This window comes from Phragmites australis, chromosome 1 (genome assembly GCF_958298935.1).
Source record: "Phragmites australis chromosome 1, lpPhrAust1.1, whole genome shotgun sequence".
Classification (NCBI taxonomy): Eukaryota; Viridiplantae; Streptophyta; class Magnoliopsida; order Poales; family Poaceae; genus Phragmites; species Phragmites australis.
This window is the reverse complement of record NC_084921.1, coordinates 364,884-381,661: the sequence shown is the minus strand read 5'-3', so window position 1 is coordinate 381,661 and position 16,778 is coordinate 364,884. Positions and strand designations below refer to the sequence as shown.

The following is a 16,778-nucleotide window of genomic DNA, read 5'->3' as shown; positions in this document are numbered from 1 at the left end:
GGGGCATCTGCCGTCTTTTCTGAACAAGTCTAGCCACACTATCTCTAAACCGAACCATTTTTCTCTAAAAATGTTAAAATATCCAATCAAATGGATTGATCCAAACAAAAGATTTCAAGCTAGCAAATCCACCAAAGGCAATTCCTCTCCTTTCTGAAAATATATGCATCTTTTTTCAGAAATCCTACGGGAATAAAAAGTGAAACAAGAAGAGGAACACAGAGAAAAGGCATGCGGTTTGGCGGTTTGCAGCGGCGTGGAGCGGGTGGGCATCAGCAGCGTCAGTGACAGCGGCCGCGGCAGCAGCATGGATTGGATTGACAGGTAGGGAAGGGAGTGGCAGGCTGCTGCTGCTGCTGCTCGTTGGCGTTTCCCCCCTGCCCTGGCCTACTACCCACCCCCACCCTCTTCCTCTCGCTCGCATCAGGTGAACCCCTTCGCCTGCGTCTGCGTTAGCATCACTGGATATTTGGATTGGACCGGGTTGGATCGAGGGGTTTGCTCGCCTTCTTCTTGGCCGGTGGAGGTTCGTGAGCTCTGCTTCTTCTCTGCTGCGGCGGCGGAATTGTGCTTTGGAGCTGTGGACTGGTCCGTTCCTCTTCTCTGCTTGTTCGCCGAATCGAATCTGCTGGTTGTGACGATGTGGGTGATGTGGATGCGGTGGTGGGTGGTGGTTGCTGGCCTGCTCGCCGTGGTCCTTCCGCCGTCCACCGCGACGCTCTCCCCGGCCGGCATCAACTACGAAGGTATCTTCCCTGCTCTCCTAATCTTTTTCTCCAAAATCTATACAAACGACCAACCTTTTCAATGCCCTCCTCCACAATCAGGCACAAGAGTATTTTGTGAGGTTTATTAAAAGATTCCTTTTTTTTTGGCAATCGCTGGTTTGAAGTTTATGTAAAAGATCTCACTTTGGAGAAGAACACGAAAATGCAGCTGCTGTGCTTGTGCTTCATTACCAATCATCATACTTGTCGAGTTTTAGCCGTTTCTTGGTATTACAATTTGGTGAAGCTAAACCTCCCTGTCCGTGGCTGTACCGCAGTGGTGGCTCTGATGGCCATCAAGACGGAACTGCAGGACCCCTACAATGTGCTCGACAACTGGGACATCAACTCGGTCGATCCCTGCAGCTGGAGGATGGTCACCTGCTCCGCCGACGGCTATGTCTCTGCCTTGTACGTTACGCTCCTTTGTTCTTGCCGATTCCGGAGAGCACCAACAGTGGCTGCTTTGGGTTGATCTTCGTGTGTGCGCTATGTTTGCAGAGGTCTACCCAGCCAGAGTTTGTCTGGGAAATTGTCGCCGAGCATCGGCAATCTCACCAGGCTGCAATCTGTGTAAGTTCATTGATCTCTTGCTGTTTACCCATAACATTTTTAATTTGAGATTTCGTGGAGTGGATCAATCTGGTTGATCGAAAAATTCAAGTTGCTCGGCTTTTCTGATCGACAGGCTACTACAGAATAATGCGATTTCTGGTCCAATTCCTAGTACCATAGGACGGTTGGGGATGCTCAAGACACTTGACATGTCAAACAACCATCTCAAAGGGAGTATCCCAAGTTCAATTGGAAATCTCAAAACCCTCAACTATCTGTAAGATTCTTTCTTGGATTTTGATTCCCAACAACGTTATTGTCATACATGCTAATTCCATTTTGTTAATTTTCTGGTTCTCTTGTTGCTACCAGGAAACTGAACAACAACAGCTTATCTGGAGTCTTGCCCGATTCACTTGCCACCATTAATGGCCTTGCACTCGTGTATGCTCTGCAATCCTTTTTTACTCCCCCCCCCCCCCGCCCCCTTTTGTCTGCTTAAGTACTAATTGGCTTGAATTGACCTGTTTTGTAGAGATCTTTCGTTTAACGATCTGAGTGGTCCATTACCCAAGATTTCTGCGAGAACTTTCAAGTAAGTAGTTCAGTGTATCCCCTTTCACCTCGGCTAATTGAAATCTACCCGAACACTATGTGTTCATGCCATGGCCTAGTGCTCACGTACTCACGCTTTCATTTTAATCTCTGTTGTATCGTTGCTTATTCGAACAGCATCGCTGGAAATCCGATGGTTTGTGGTGTCAACTCTGGGGATAATTGCTCATCTGTGTCACTGGACCCACTCTCTTATCCACCGGATGATTTGAAGAGTGAGATTATTTTTACATTGTTCAATATTTTGCAGAAATACGCTTTCATTACAGACAAAATTGTTAATACCTTTTCTTCTACTGGTGTACTCACATTTGTCTCCTTTTCCTCAGCTCAGCCACAGCAGGGCATGGAAAGAAGCCACCGAATTGCTATAATATGTGGAGCAACTGTTGGTTCAGTAGCTTTTATCGCTCTTGTAGTCGGTATGCTTCTCTGGTGGCAGCATAGGCGTAATCAGCAGATCTTTTTTGATGTAAACGGTAATATTCTGTTCCATTCCATGCTTATGCAATCATAATAACTAATGCTTGGAGTTGAATTGCAATAGATGAATGTGCACCAATTGCTAACAGTCCATGGTTTTGTGATCTTGGAGCTACATTCTCCTTGTGATCTTTTCGATACTAACTTGGATACAAAGATATACCAGTGCTGTATAAATGCTGTTTGTCTAATTGAGCTACCGAACTTTTGACAAGCTGGCTAATTAGGATTTAACATATTTTTCCTATGACAATTGACAATGCTCTAATATTCTGCCATGTGATCTCCATTTTGTGGTCTGAATTCTCTCGCAAATTTGAACATAAAACAGATGCACCCCACAACATGGGCTCGTACCATTAACTTTGGGGGTAAATTGCATAAACCTTATTTTGCTTTTTTACTTATGTAAATGAGTGAGTGGTTAAGTAATTGTCTTGCTACATAAACAACATGGACAGATTAATGATTGAGATCACTACTCTTGTGTTAAAGAGGCATGAAATTCCCTACAATAGGCAAGAACTTTGAATATGTTGAATGATAATTTACTAGTCAGCTTGGTCAGAGAAACCTTCGGCTCAGTTCATAACCCATGACATCCCATTTTTTGGGGGTACTTTCTTTAACCTTACAGTAAGCATGAGATGTTTTCTTTTACCCTTCTATGATTTGCTTTGATCTTTCTATCATGCTCAGTTGCTCTCTGTGTGCATACATACATCTTTTCTGTAGCATGTTTTACTTTACAGCAGTATGGTAGTTGAACCTGATATATGCCAATATGCAGATACATATGATCCAGAAGTATGTTTGGGCCATCTGAAGCGGTATACCTTCAAGGAGCTCCGAGCAGCTACTAACAATTTCAACTCAAAGAACATTTTAGGTGAAGGTGGGTATGGCATTGTATACAAAGGCTACTTGCGAGACGGCTCTGTTGTTGCGGTTAAAAGACTTAAGGATTATAATGCCGTTGGTGGGGAAGTTCAGTTCCAAACTGAAGTTGAAGTCATAAGCTTGGCTGTTCATCGGAATCTCCTTCGGCTCATTGGATTCTGCACTACAGAGAGTGAGAGATTACTTGTTTATCCTTACATGCCGAATGGAAGTGTTGCTTCTCAATTACGGGGTTAGTCTTTATCTTTGTGCTTGTGACTTCCATGCATATATAGTATATACATATGCTGTTTTCTGTACTGAAATCTTTAAAATACACAACTTTAGGAAATAAAGATAAAACTACTTGCCACTAAAGAGAAAAATGTCTATGGAACTTGGATCACAATTATGTATGTGTAAATTCTACATGCTTTCATGCTACTGTCAAACAAATAAATCATTCAATACAAAATGGTTCCACGATTTTCGGATATATCATAGTTGATGTGAGACGTGTTAGCTTTCCAAACAAGCAACCCTCATTTGTCAGGACAATATCTTTTATTGAAAGTATACTGTTGGCAGTAAGTTTTGCTGATTAACTTAAATCCTACTCATGATTCCCTTGAATGGACTTTGTGCAAAATCTGGTCATATGATATTTTGCACACAAGTCGAGTTTTGGAATATGAACTGAGCAATCCAGAACATCACATGTCTAGCTAATTTCACCACTGATGGGATGGGGTGTTAATTACTCATCAATAATAACAAACATTGTACTAGCATCATCTTATTTTATTCAGTGTGCAAGCAAATTAACCAATCTTATTCTTCGTTTGATATTTTACAGGACACCTAACTATCTTTCATTCTTTGTCAGAACTTGTAAATGGCCGGCCGGCTCTAGATTGGTCGAGGAGAAAGAGGATAGCACTAGGCACAGCACGAGGTTTGCTCTATTTGCATGAACAGTGTGATCCAAAAATAATCCATCGTGACGTAAAAGCCTCCAATGTGCTTCTTGATGAATATTTCGAAGCAATCGTGGGAGATTTTGGGTTGGCAAAACTTTTGGATCATAGGGAATCTCATGTTACCACTGCAGTGCGTGGGACTGTTGGACATATAGCTCCAGAGTACCTATCAACTGGCCAGTCATCAGGGAAGACTGATGTTTTTGGATTCGGAGTCTTATTAGTTGAGTTGATCACTGGTCAGAAGGCATTGGATTTCGGAAGACTAGCAAATCAGAAGGGTGGGGTGCTCGATTGGGTAAGCATCTATTTTGTGTTTTCAGTATTCACTTTAATACTTAAACTGAAAAGGCTGCTATCTCCTTCGCTCTAGACCTTGTTGGCTCTGTACTTCAGTTTTGTGACTTCAGATCCTTTTGTTATTGAGCTCAGTTCTTTGTGTCTCCATGAACATTATTTCTCATACTCAAGTCTGATTCCAGGTTAAGAAACTTCACGAAGAAAAGCAGCTAAGCATGATGGTGGACAAAGACCTAGGTAGCAACTATGACAGGGTTGAACTGGAAGAAATGGTTCAGGTGGCTTTGCTGTGCACACAGTACTATCCATCTCACCGCCCCAGAATGTCTGAGGTAATCAGGATGCTAGAAGGGGATGGGCTGGCAGAGAAATGGGAAGCATCACAAAATGTGGCTGCACCGAAGTCCGTTTCATCGGAGCTTCTACCTCCAAAGTACATGGATTTTGCCGTGGATGAATCTTCACTCGGCCTAGAGGCCATGGAGCTTTCTGGACCAAGGTGACCGATCGGTCATCGCATAGACTCATAGATGTGCTTGGTTTGTATTACTTTCGATTTGATTAGGTCTAGAGCCCAACAAGGGAAGGTGAAATTTTCCGACTCGTGGGGTGTAATCTGTCTGTCTATAGCTGTGGTGTACATACAGCAGCATTGTGTGAGCTGATCCCATCCTTGTTGCGCATCTACCTGGTGGCAAAGAGATGAGATGGATGAGTAAATATAGAAAGAAAAAATTTCCAGTGCAGTTTGTGCTAATCAGTTTCGCCTTCTGAGCATGTGCAGCTTGTTGCCCAGCTGATATGTTGATGGCGTCAGTTTTTTTTTTCACACCATCAATCCATCAGCATCTAGGCCTACATTTTGCATCAGCTCCAGAAGGAATATGTTACAGGATGTTTAGCCAAGTCCAAACACATGTATGTATATGAGCATTGATGTTGCATTGTGGCATGTGCTGAATAGCAGTAGATCTGGATACAGTAAAAGTATCTGCCAGGCATTGGTGCAGTTACTGCAGTATGTGTATGTGCAAGTCTGGAGAGCAGCAGCTGATAAGCTGCTGCTACATAGAAACAGTGTTCGTGGCAAGGATAAAAGGCCTGATGGAACTGATCAATGGAGGGAGGGTCACTGCTTTTCTACTGTATGCTCGCTCTCATCTGACGCGCCCCTCTTAGCTAGTAGCTGAATACTACATTGGCTAGCAGCAGGTCACACCCCATCGCATCACACCAACTGTTTATGCGGCAACTGTGTGCTACATCTCGTACCCATTAAGCCAACAGACCAAGAGCCCCTCCCTTTTTTCCACTGTTCTGCCTCCCCAGCAATGGCGCCAAACAGTTGCTCCAAGAATGCGAATCGACTAGGAGATAGAGATTAACAGATCCTACGTGTACGGTGCGATGCGACCTCGTCGTCTTTCAGAGCTTTTTCTGAACGATGTCGTATTTCAGAATTCAGAGAGCGTTTGTGGCGTTGTCTTGCATTGAGAACTGACAGAGTGGCTGCGGCCTAGGGTCGGCGAAAATCAAGGTCCTACGTGTACGGCACATGCCACGGGACATGGATCGCACGCGAAGCCTTGCGAGTTGCGATGGCACTGGCAGGCAGGCAGCCTCACGAGCGATGCGCAGGGCAGCGGCCGGAGCCGGTCAAGCGGCAGCATCATGTCGTGGGCGGTGGGCTCGCTGCCACATCAAAGCCGAGCAGCGCGCGCGCTGAGGCTGCGGCCGCGTCCGGCGCTGCTCGGCAGGCAAGCGAACAGAAACGGAGACATCGACAGACGCAGTCACGCAGGCAGGCGATCGATCACTCATTGCCCCTTTGTCCGCCGCCCACGTCAAATCAAGTCACCTGCCTCGTCTCTCTCTCTCTCTCTCTCTCTCTCTCTCTCTCTCTCGCTGCCTACTACCGTTATCTCCTCGCCTGTGTCGGGAGCGCGCGCGCGCGTCTTGTCACTGCACCCGCCCTTCCCCAAACATGAGCGCCAAGTGCTTCAAGATTCTGGTGCTGGTGTCGCTGATCCCCCTGGCTCTCACGGCGACCTCGCTTCTTCTCGGCCATGGCGTGCCGTCGTCGTTTCACCAATCCTGGTCCACGGGTACTACCGCTGTGAGCATTTCTGGTCCGGTGCATAAACGGCATCGCCAGACGACGCCCCGGAGGAGGGTGGAGGGCACCCTGGCCGCATTTGACTCGAGGCGGCCCCGGCAGGTCGACGGCGAGGGCTGGTTTGAGGACGACAAGAGGCTGGCGCCGACCGGGTCCAACCCTCTGCACAACTTACGGTGACGGTGGCGGTGGCGGTGTCGCTGCTTTGCCGGCCGGTCTTTCTCAGCTCGTGAATTTTGCAGGTCAGCAGGAAGGCGATTGGATTTTGCTTTCGGTAATGCCTATGATCTCGATCTTCGATTTCTTCATATGATCCATGGACCACGGTGTGGCATCGTAATACATTCTTATTCTTGAAGTCTATGTACATACCAATTGAATACATGAATTGTTTGCTCCATAGTCGATACGTGTGAAGAAACTTACGCATGATGTATGTCAGCATTTCCTTCTGAAGTAATTGGTATGCTTAAACCATTGCCACTCTCGGGAAACTACAACACTTGTGAAATCCTCATCGCTAAATTCAGATAGTAGCTTTGCACATTCATCACTTGATCAGCACTTGATAAATTTCCAGTTCCCTGGGTAAGTGCACTTAGGCTATGATTTCAGAAGGCACAGTTTTGCAGAAAGGCAGCATGCTTCTTATTCTAACTTGTGGAACATTAAACTCTACACTTTCCGGAATCAAATTTTAAGGGGAAAAAATATCAGGCGCTCACTTCAGACGCTTGAGTGCTCAGCCGTACATGCCATAATCAGAGGCTGGGAAGTGGGAAGCACACAGTAGACTTGGCTATTCAGTTTTACTCTGGCACAGAGACGTCCATATAGACCGGACGGCCTCCCTTTGTGTGAATGCATTTCAGAGTTCTTTTTTGTCAATCTGATGACTAACCATGCGAGACCAATTCCCCAGGTAAATATGAATTGTACAGCACTCTTTAGCTTTGCCTAAACTGAGACTGCTAACGTTTGTTCTGGTTCTGCTCGGAACCCAGAAAAAGGAAAAGAAATTAAAGAAAAGAAACAGAGAAAAATTATACCAGTGAAGAACCAAGGAAGAGCACATCCCGGTCTAACTGAGATTCTCCAAATTCATCCTCTCTTGCAATCATGCTGTCGTCGAATTATCCCAGCATGCCGAAAAACGAATTGATGTCAAGGGAGGGAACCTAATCGTTACAACTAAAGACAAGCACCGCAGCACAACAATAATTACAGTACTAACCAATAAGAAGTCCAACCTGGAATTCTGGAAACTTTTTTTTTCTTTATCTCTTCTCTTTGAAGAAAAGAAGACAAGTCATAAAACCGTCGTTATCTGATATTAACATGAAAGGTAAAAGTAGAAAGACAAGTGACGTATCATACCGTGACATGACGATCAGAACCGACAAAGCAAACTACGTACCACAGCACGGCGTTTTCTAATGCCGACATTGTAGCATCGGTAGAACACTAAACTAAAGTGATATGCAAAAACAACATGCATGCATGGTGATTAGCTACAAGCTAGCAGCAAGGAAATGTATACCATCAGTCCCCGGCTCCGGGAGGCGACGACGGTGATCTTGCCCTGCAGGGACGGAGCTTTGGCCAGGCCAACCTGGGCTGTGGTCCCCCAGCTTAGCTCTAACTGCCCTTGAGCTCCACTCCAACACCAGAGAACGTCCATGCCGTTCACCTTCACCAGACCACCGAATCGAGGTCCTCAACACCCGAATCGACCATTTAGCTCCTCGAATCGAGTTCCTTGCTGTTCAATCATACGCTAGATTGAGACTCTATTTGTTTTTTTGCTTTGGAATGTCACAATCTAAATTCTACGAAGAAACCCATTTTATCTTATATTTATTAATTGGAGACTCCTTTTGATGTCTCTATATTAATCCTTGAAAAATCCTAAAAAAATTTTGTCTTGTCTTTTATTCTTTTTTTTTAATAGATACCCTTTATCTATCAAGGTTACATTAGCAAACTCCAACTTAATTATATTAGCAATCAACATACTTTTCAAAATTAATTAAAATATGACAATTAAATATGCGTGTAATCAAACATTACAAAATTAAAATAACAGAACGCAAACATATTACGGATTATCACATAAAAATAATATCAAAAAATTTATAATGTATTTCAAAAAAATAATATGAGATACGATAATGACATTAAAAATAATAATAATTTCAAAAAATCAAGAAACAAATAAAAATCAATTTGCATAACACATAAAATGAAAATTATAAATTAGATCTATTCACAAATAATAAAAATGATTCCAATATTATGAAAAAAATTACATTTATATTTTACATTCTAATATTTAAATATAAATAGCTGATGTATCTTAGCATACAACCATTATTAATACAAATATTTAGAATTCAGCTGTAAGCTAAATTTCTAGCCTGTGCAGTCGCACAGATTGATGCGCTAGTTCTCATTAAATTATAGATTGTGAGATTTTGTAATACAACTTGACTCGTGAATTGTAAAAATCAGCTTTTAAAATATGACCATTTATTTTACTTTTAATTTTAGGACTATAATCTATAGTCAGAATAAAAAACAAACATAGCATGACTTCCTCGCTGTCCTCTCCTCTTAGTTTCTTCTCTCCCCATCAAATCCAGCACAACGGTGGCCAAATCGAGCCCATACGTCCCAAATTGGGCTCCTCACAGCCCAAGTCAAGCTCACACGCTGCATGGAGGTGGTTTGATCAGAAGAGGGAAGGAAGGAAGCAGGAGAAAGAAGAGAGAGGAAGCAAGAAACCAAACACCTCTCGCCAACACCATCAGAATTCAAAAATTCCTACTGCGCCATATCTTGATTGATTAATGGCTGCTTTAAGTGGTAATTCTTGCTCCCAATTACTAATTAGTTAGTTAATTGGTTTCACATCCTCATGTAGTCATGTACTCAATTACTCACATCTACACTTCTTCAAATATTTAGTTCTTCCGGTTGTGGTATTTGCTAATTCGAACATATATTCAATTGTAATGTATTACGTAAGTAACAAACGGGCTTGTAGCCCAGTGGGAAGGCACGGTGGTGTCTTGGCCATTGCTAGGGTTCGATCCCTGGAGTTTGCACGGGAGCTGGTGAGCCGATTTAGGCTTCTGAAGCCAGCTCTCGGGGGAGCGATCTGGGTTCGATCCCCAGCGCTTCCCCCCGAGGTGCCCCTCAGTCCCTTTGTGGCTGGAGGGTGTGGCCCCCTTTGTGAAAAAAAAAACCTATGGTTAAGGGTAAAACCATTGACTCTTTTTACAAAAGAAAAGGAACCAAACTAGCTGATGAAGATCTCACAATTTATCTTTCACATTTGCTGATGCAGACACTGCTTTTAGCTACTTGTCTTCTTTTGAGTTTATATCCGTCTTATGTATGATGAGAGGAATACTAGAGATTACTAAAGATCTTGGCCAAGCTTTACAAAGGAAATCACATGATATTGTAAATGTTGTTTGTCTTGTGTTCTAGTTCGAATACATTAGGAAAAGACTACGTAACAAAATGGAAGATAACTTTCTTGCCAATAGCTTTCAAGTGACATTGAGGGTCAAATTGCCGATAAGTATAGATATGAAGATATAATGAAGGATTTCAAGAATGGAAAGCTTTGAAGAGCTAATTTGTAGTGGCTATCAGTCTGAGACTATTCCTAGTTGTATTTTGGTGTGTGTATACATTTTAGAGTTGTTTCTAGGTATTATAATCTCATTCAAATATGTTTTTTTGAATCAAGTATGGGAAATATTAATGTATTGCTCTCTGATGGCTATAAATTATCCCATATTGGATCTATTTGGTATAGTTTTTTCCTGATCTAAATTTTTTGGAGTGAGTGATTCTCTGAGAAAAGTGATTCTACGGCTAAAAATAATTCTCTGATGAAAGTGATTCTCTAGCGTAAACTCTATGGAAGAAGTGATTCTATATGATAAATGAATCGGGAGAAGTTACTTTTTTCAGCTCTCACCATGTAGTTCATTTCAGGGAATTACTCCCACGGATTTCACTCTGAGAGTAAAAAAGTAAAAATAGTTGTTGAAAGAGCTCCTCTTAATTTCACTCAAAGAGTTGCTCTGGAGCTCTACTAAACTTACCCATATTAGTTTAATGGTTTAGCACTTAAGTATTTCCGAATTTACTATGTTCTTTGGCCCTTGGAATTTTGGTCAAGCTCCGTCACTGTTGCCCTGATCGAGGACGCTGTAGAACTCACGGGTGCTGCGCTGGTTGCTCCAATGGTGCAGCTTCCACAGGTAACCCGCAAGATCCCGCGCCAAGTAATCTGAAACAGATTACAGTTTCCAAACCAGTACGTAAAGGCAATGAAGTTTCAGCTATGATATTGTGTGCTGCTTGTCAGGTACTCTCAGATCCTTAAATAGATAATTACAACTTGGAAATATCGAATAAAAGGAGGGAGAGAAGAAATATGAAGGTTAACTTTCCTTTCTTTTCCAAATTTCCTTTCCCATTGTTGAATGAGTGATCTTTATGCCTTTCTTTGCTTAACGCAAAGCAGAAGGGGGCAAACAGAATATAAGTTTAGTTTTTTCATCCTACTATCACTGAAATCCCAGATTCTAGTACATCGATTAACTGAGAGTAAATTTCACAAAACTACACCCTCTCTTTTCACTCGACATATGACACACGGTAGATCCACCAGCTGCCCAGCATTCCAATGAGATGCAGCACTTTTCCGTCTGCTAATTCAACGGTTCCAATAGAAAAGAACTTGTAATCTTCAGTGTCAACTTTTCTTGTATGCAAGAACTGCAGATAAATACACAAGGTTTAATTCAAATAACTAGGCACGTGAAGGAGCAAACTGAAAGAGGAATGAGAATAGAAAATTGAACCACTCATGTCTGCAGTTAGTAAGGCGCAATTCACACACACATCCCAAGAAATGGACTCACTAAAATGTAGCACTCAACTGAACTGAAATTCTTCCTAAAACTCAATAAAAGCTTAAAGTTGAAATGACCTTATTGGTTTGGAAAAATACAGGTGTACTGCACTGGAAAGCATGGAAAAGAACTGCAAGCATACAGCCCAAAGGAAAAGAAAGGCACATAAGCCTTAGTCTGATGATTCTGTCAGTCTAGTGGGTCTGTGCTCGACTGCTCGTAGATATATCATTTGATGTAATTGCACTGAAACAGCATGCAGGTATTTCATGAAATCATCACTAGTGCTCCAAATACAGAAAAATGGTCTCAAAAGTCAAAAACATCCAAAGAATGGTAAAGATCATTCACCATCTCTACTCCTGAAGCAAGTGGAACAATTTATGTTTCGACCCAAATATAAACTACACTGGGGTACCATAAAGCATATCCGAGAAGGATCTTGAAGCTTTCTATACTTCTGCCTAAGCTACGGTAAGGACACCACCTCAAAGATTCACTTACGTAGGTGGGGCCCAAAGGATCAAAACTTAAAACTGACATGCATATTTCCCCAAACTGCCTTTATCTAAGGTTGATATATCACTGCTTGGGGTTCTGGTTTTCTGCAAGTCACTACTGAGAGAAAAGAATCTAAATAGGGTCCAAAGTTGCCAGGATTGTGATCCTTGGTAGGATCTTTTTGTGTCGATAAGTCAGAATCTTAGGACGATGGAAGGATCACCCATCAAAATCTTTATTTTAAAGATAACTGGATCTGAGAAAGTGTATCACAAAGTAAAATGCATTTGTCAACTTTCCATAATATTTCAGGGTTATGTAAACAGTGAAAAAAAGGTTATGTGCGTGAAAGTTACCATATTGAAAGTGTTCCAGAATCTGAATGAGATGAGAAATTGCGATGTAGAAGTACTATGAATCCAAATATAAATTGCAGGCATCCACTATCCCTCTAAGGAGAAAAAACAAATAAGCATGAATCTCACCTCCTCCTTCAACACCACATGATTTTGATGCATCTCCCTATGACGAAGCTGAAACAATTAATGGTATATTAGTTTAACAGAAAAACATAGAGTATCCTCATGTGAGTCAACTGTGTTGCACGACATAATGAAATCTGAAACATCATTCCATGTTGAGCACCAGAAATCTTTAATTGCAATCTTATTTACTCATAAACTAACACAAAAATTTGACTAACCTCCTGAAGAAACAAGTATATTGAATAGCGGTTCGGCCTTGAGCAGTAGATGAGAAGCAAAACGTTGATGACAAGACCTAACGGGTTCTGCCAACCAGACACAATCAGAAAAATCAATCCAACGGGCAGCTGAAGTTTCCTGACCAATTGCCACAAGGAAGTAAACTCATTTTTCAAAATTCCCGAGGGTGGCCCAGTAATGTCTTTCGAAGGTCGTTCTGTGATGCCAAAAATAGAAAAAGAAACATCACACATTAGGAAAATCAAAAGATAGTAAGGAAAACTAGTTATCAGCAGCTATCTAGGGATAAGTCCGTATAACACAAATAGACCAGATTATAGTACCAGCCTTCCACCTTTTAATTGACCCTAGGAGTTCAATTATATTTCGATATGAACCAGATTTTATGTCACTTGGTACACTTTGAAACAAATTTAAGAAAAAATTGTGCTCTCAACCAAGTACTTTGCCCAAATGCTGTGCATTGCACTATGTTTAGGCACAAGCCATCTGACCATGCGTTTCATACACAAGCTGTTGTTGGAGTCCATCAACGTTTGTAGACCATTAACCACTATTTTAGCTAACTTTACATTTTTTCCCCTGTGGAGCACTGAAAAAAAAACGTTTAGCTCTATTTTCTTTTCATGTTTCTGGAGGCAGAATTTCACCTTCTTTCGCAGCATTAACCTTTCCCTGGTGAAGCGTCATCGCTAGAACAGTGCTGATCCCAAATCCTTTGATCAGATTAAGACCTAAAAGAAAGCACAAATTCAGTATGACTAGGAAATAATTCACGAAGCCACATTGTTTCTATCCTGATTCCCGAACGAATATATACAGCATACTAGGGAGGAGATAAACATAGCGCACGATCGTAGGGGTTACCTGATAACTGCGGGCGGACTCCAAGGGCCACTCTCGCCGCGAGGGAAGCTCCGAACTTGGAGGCGCGAGCTTGAAGAGAGGAACTCGAATAGCGCGCCAGAAACTGGGTAGCAGGGCTGGCGACGGGAGCGCGGAAGGCGGCGGTGGCGGAGGAGAAGTCGCGGGCGGGAGCGAAGGGCGGGGCGGCCCCACGCCGGAGCTGCGCCGTGGCCTCCCTCGCCAGCCGCCGACACGCCATCATCGTCGTCTGTCTCGCCTAGCGGTGGCCTTGATTCATCCTCTCGTGCGGGAGGAGGGAGGAAGAGAAGTAGAACGACTCGTGGGAGACGGAGACGACGACGAAGAGCAGCAGCTTGGGTCGTGCCCCCGACTACGTTTCGTTCTCGTGGAGCTTTGGGCCTAATGGGCCTACGTTACTGGGCCGATTGGCTTCGAGTTGGGCCTTAGACTTAGGCTGGGCCAGATTGGGCACGCTTGCAGCATTAGCCGCCCCACTATTGGGCTCAGAACAGGACTCGAGAGACGCTACGGGCCGTTTGGTTGCCCGCACAGCTCAGTTCTTGTACCTCTAAATAAAATTGAGATTTAAATAAAAAAATACACACATACACTCATGTACACGAGCTGCACTGAGCGAGCCAGGCTCGGAGGAAACGGATTAGATTTCCGTGGATGCGTGCGCATAGGCAACCAAATGCTATTTCCATGCACGCGCGGGGCCTGCCTAGCCCGCGCCAGGCAACCAAACAGGCTATAAGCCGCTAACTCGGTGCGCCTGTTGTCACACTCCCGGAATTTATTTTTATTTTTTAATTCAAAAATTGCAAATGTAAACGTCTATTTTGAAATTTTGTAATGGGAAAATCTTCGATGCAAACAAGCAAATGGGTTCAAACAGTGAATGCAGTTTGTTCGATTTTCATACAAAGGTTGTGATTGATTTCACCATCCCACAAGTAGAGGAGTTATTTCACGATATTTCTGGCCACATAGGAGTTTTCTAAATTGACATCTTCACTGGTGAGATCAACTGCAGCCTTCGGATAGGGATCGGATGGACGACATTCGTTGTTTGCACCAAAGATTTTGCTTTTTGCAATTATATACTCTTGTCCATTGAAAGAGCGATAAGCTACTATCGCTTGTTGGAAGGGCTAGATGATAATCATGTGGATGCCTCTGAAATCTTCAGAGCTCAGAATTCTGCTTCCATCAGAATACGAGGGCCAACGCCTGAAGGCAAGTAGTCTGTATATGCTCCATCGGTTCGAGCACTATGGATGAAAGATGATTTGCTCCACGGCCTGTGAAAGAAAAGGTCAGATTTGACTGTCTGTCACTTTTGCAGTAGGGACATTACGTATTCTGGGTGGAGGTGAGGCGATGAATGATGCAGCATCGAATGTTTTACGCTGTTGGTGATGATGCTGTCCCCCTTGATCCGCTGTACCTTTCAGTACTGACGTGTGCAGCGGTGGACTGGGATTAAAATTTGGTAAAATTTGTGAATTTAAGAAGGGAATGAATTATTTAATTCTACTTTTTTCACTGATATATAGAACCCACGTAGCAGGAAAAAAAAGTCGAAATTTTACAAATTTTTATCTTTTTGCTGTGAAAAAAATAAAACGAAATTGAAATCCTTGCTAACGTGTACACCGTCCGGCTCCATCGCAACGCATACTTACGGTACAATTCCTTCTCTCAGGATTCAAAGAGGGGAAATAGGTACATGGCCTGTATCATATACCAGGTACAGCCAGCACAGCAGTCAGCAGGCATGTACATGCTGGCGTCAGGGATAGCAGCCATCGTCATCAGACACCGGTGCTTAAATGACATGGCTATGAGCTGGCCTCGGCGTGGACCGCCAGCGAAGCGGTTCTGCTGACGTGGACCTGCCACCTCAATGAGTGCTACATGCCTGGCTGTCTGGGCATTCCTGCAGCAGCTTGGTTCACCTGCCTACTATTCGCCTGGTTTGTTATGGTTTCTATATTTTTTAATAATGAAAAAAGCTTCAGTAGTTTTACATCATGTGATATATACAGTCATTTTATTGTTTCCATATGGCATATTGCGATTCATTTCCCTCGCACGGTTGGTTCCAATGTCAGGAGAATGGATGAATGGTCGTGACTTGCGAACTGTGATGCTGATAGTTTCGAGTCCTTTCTAATGGGTTGAGACGTCGTTGTTCACCGCTGCCCCAGATGTCTCCTGTCTGCGATGGAATGATCATGGTAGGGAAATGGCAATCCTTAGTGACGAGATTATGGCAATCTTTTCAGCGACGAAACTATTGCAATCTTTGTACGGTATTCAGAATTTGGAGGGAAGAACAGAACAGGTTGCCACCGACAGGCTCATGCGCAGTGTCCCATTTTCAGCAGCAAGAAATCTGAATTTTTAATCTGAACTGCTCCATGTTCCATGTACCATGTGTAATTGGTCAGTACTAGGATCCCAACTTGCAGGAAAAAAAAATGCACACACAAGAGAGATTGGTGCGTCTGAGGTTTTTTTCACCCTTCATCTAAGCAGTACTGTGGCGTGGTTCTTCACTGTACAGCTCAAAAAAAAAAATCCATCCGCTACCTTTGCAAGGATAAAAGCCGAGTGCTACAGTACCGCTTCCTTTACCCTGCTGCCGGGCGTTGGATCGAAAACGAGCTGACAAGACCTAATGCTACAGTATTATGATAAGAAAACCATCGCCACACCTTAGTGCCACTGCGACTAAGGTTTAAAAATCGTTTAGGTATGAAAATCGAGATTTGACGGTAACCAAAAAATTGTGGTTATTATTATAACCGCTCGAAATTCGACGAGAACTTAAATTTACTTAGTCAAATTTAAAATTTGGCGAGAATTCGGACCGACTCGGCTGAACGGTAACAGCTCAGTTTACACCAGTTACCGAGCGGTTTCGCCGATTTATGGAGCGTATTTTCCGCATTGGTTGTAACCGCTCGGTTTTTTGGTAACCGTTCGGTTTTAACAATTTATCGAACGGTTTTCTCAAATTTAAGTGATATTAAAAAAAAATGGCT

At 43.0% G+C, this 16,778-nt stretch overlaps 3 protein-coding genes across 4 annotated transcripts; 2 read left to right on the top strand and 1 right to left on the bottom strand.

Annotated features, from left to right (window-relative positions):
* The first annotated feature begins 340 nt into the window (after positions 1 to 340).
* Positions 341 to 5,325, top strand: LOC133915653 (protein NSP-INTERACTING KINASE 3-like). 2 transcript variants are annotated; one of them, XM_062359285.1, is made up of 11 exons: positions 341 to 746; positions 1,046 to 1,178; positions 1,269 to 1,340; positions 1,456 to 1,599; positions 1,695 to 1,766; positions 1,858 to 1,917; positions 2,055 to 2,152; positions 2,267 to 2,416; positions 3,211 to 3,552; positions 4,156 to 4,577; positions 4,762 to 5,325. In XM_062359285.1, the coding sequence occupies exons 1-11, from the start codon at positions 641 to 643 to the stop codon at positions 5,080 to 5,082; spliced, it is 1,920 nt and encodes a 639-aa protein (XP_062215269.1). In that variant the 5' UTR covers positions 341 to 640; the 3' UTR covers positions 5,083 to 5,325. The 2 variants fall into 2 exon arrangements, with proteins under 2 accessions (XP_062215269.1, XP_062216045.1); XM_062360061.1 differs by having other exon boundaries at positions 343 to 746; positions 4,186 to 4,577.
* A 1,222-nt stretch (positions 5,326 to 6,547) lies between these two features.
* On the top strand, positions 6,548 to 7,117 carry LOC133886653 (uncharacterized). The gene has a single exon (XM_062326395.1). It carries the CDS (start codon positions 6,564 to 6,566, stop codon positions 6,873 to 6,875), a length of 312 nt encoding a protein of 103 aa, XP_062182379.1. The 5' UTR covers positions 6,548 to 6,563; the 3' UTR covers positions 6,876 to 7,117.
* Positions 7,118 to 11,163: 4,046 nt separating this feature from the next.
* Positions 11,164 to 14,081, bottom strand: LOC133914803 (uncharacterized). Its single transcript, XM_062358119.1, has 5 exons — positions 13,726 to 14,081; positions 13,509 to 13,592; positions 12,837 to 13,054; positions 12,619 to 12,666; positions 11,164 to 11,495 (listed from the first exon to the last, which is right to left on the bottom strand). The coding sequence occupies exons 1-5, from the start codon at positions 13,964 to 13,966 to the stop codon at positions 11,355 to 11,357; spliced, it is 732 nt and encodes a 243-aa protein (XP_062214103.1). The 5' UTR covers positions 13,967 to 14,081; the 3' UTR covers positions 11,164 to 11,354.
* Between the last annotated feature and the right edge of the window lie 2,697 nt (positions 14,082 to 16,778).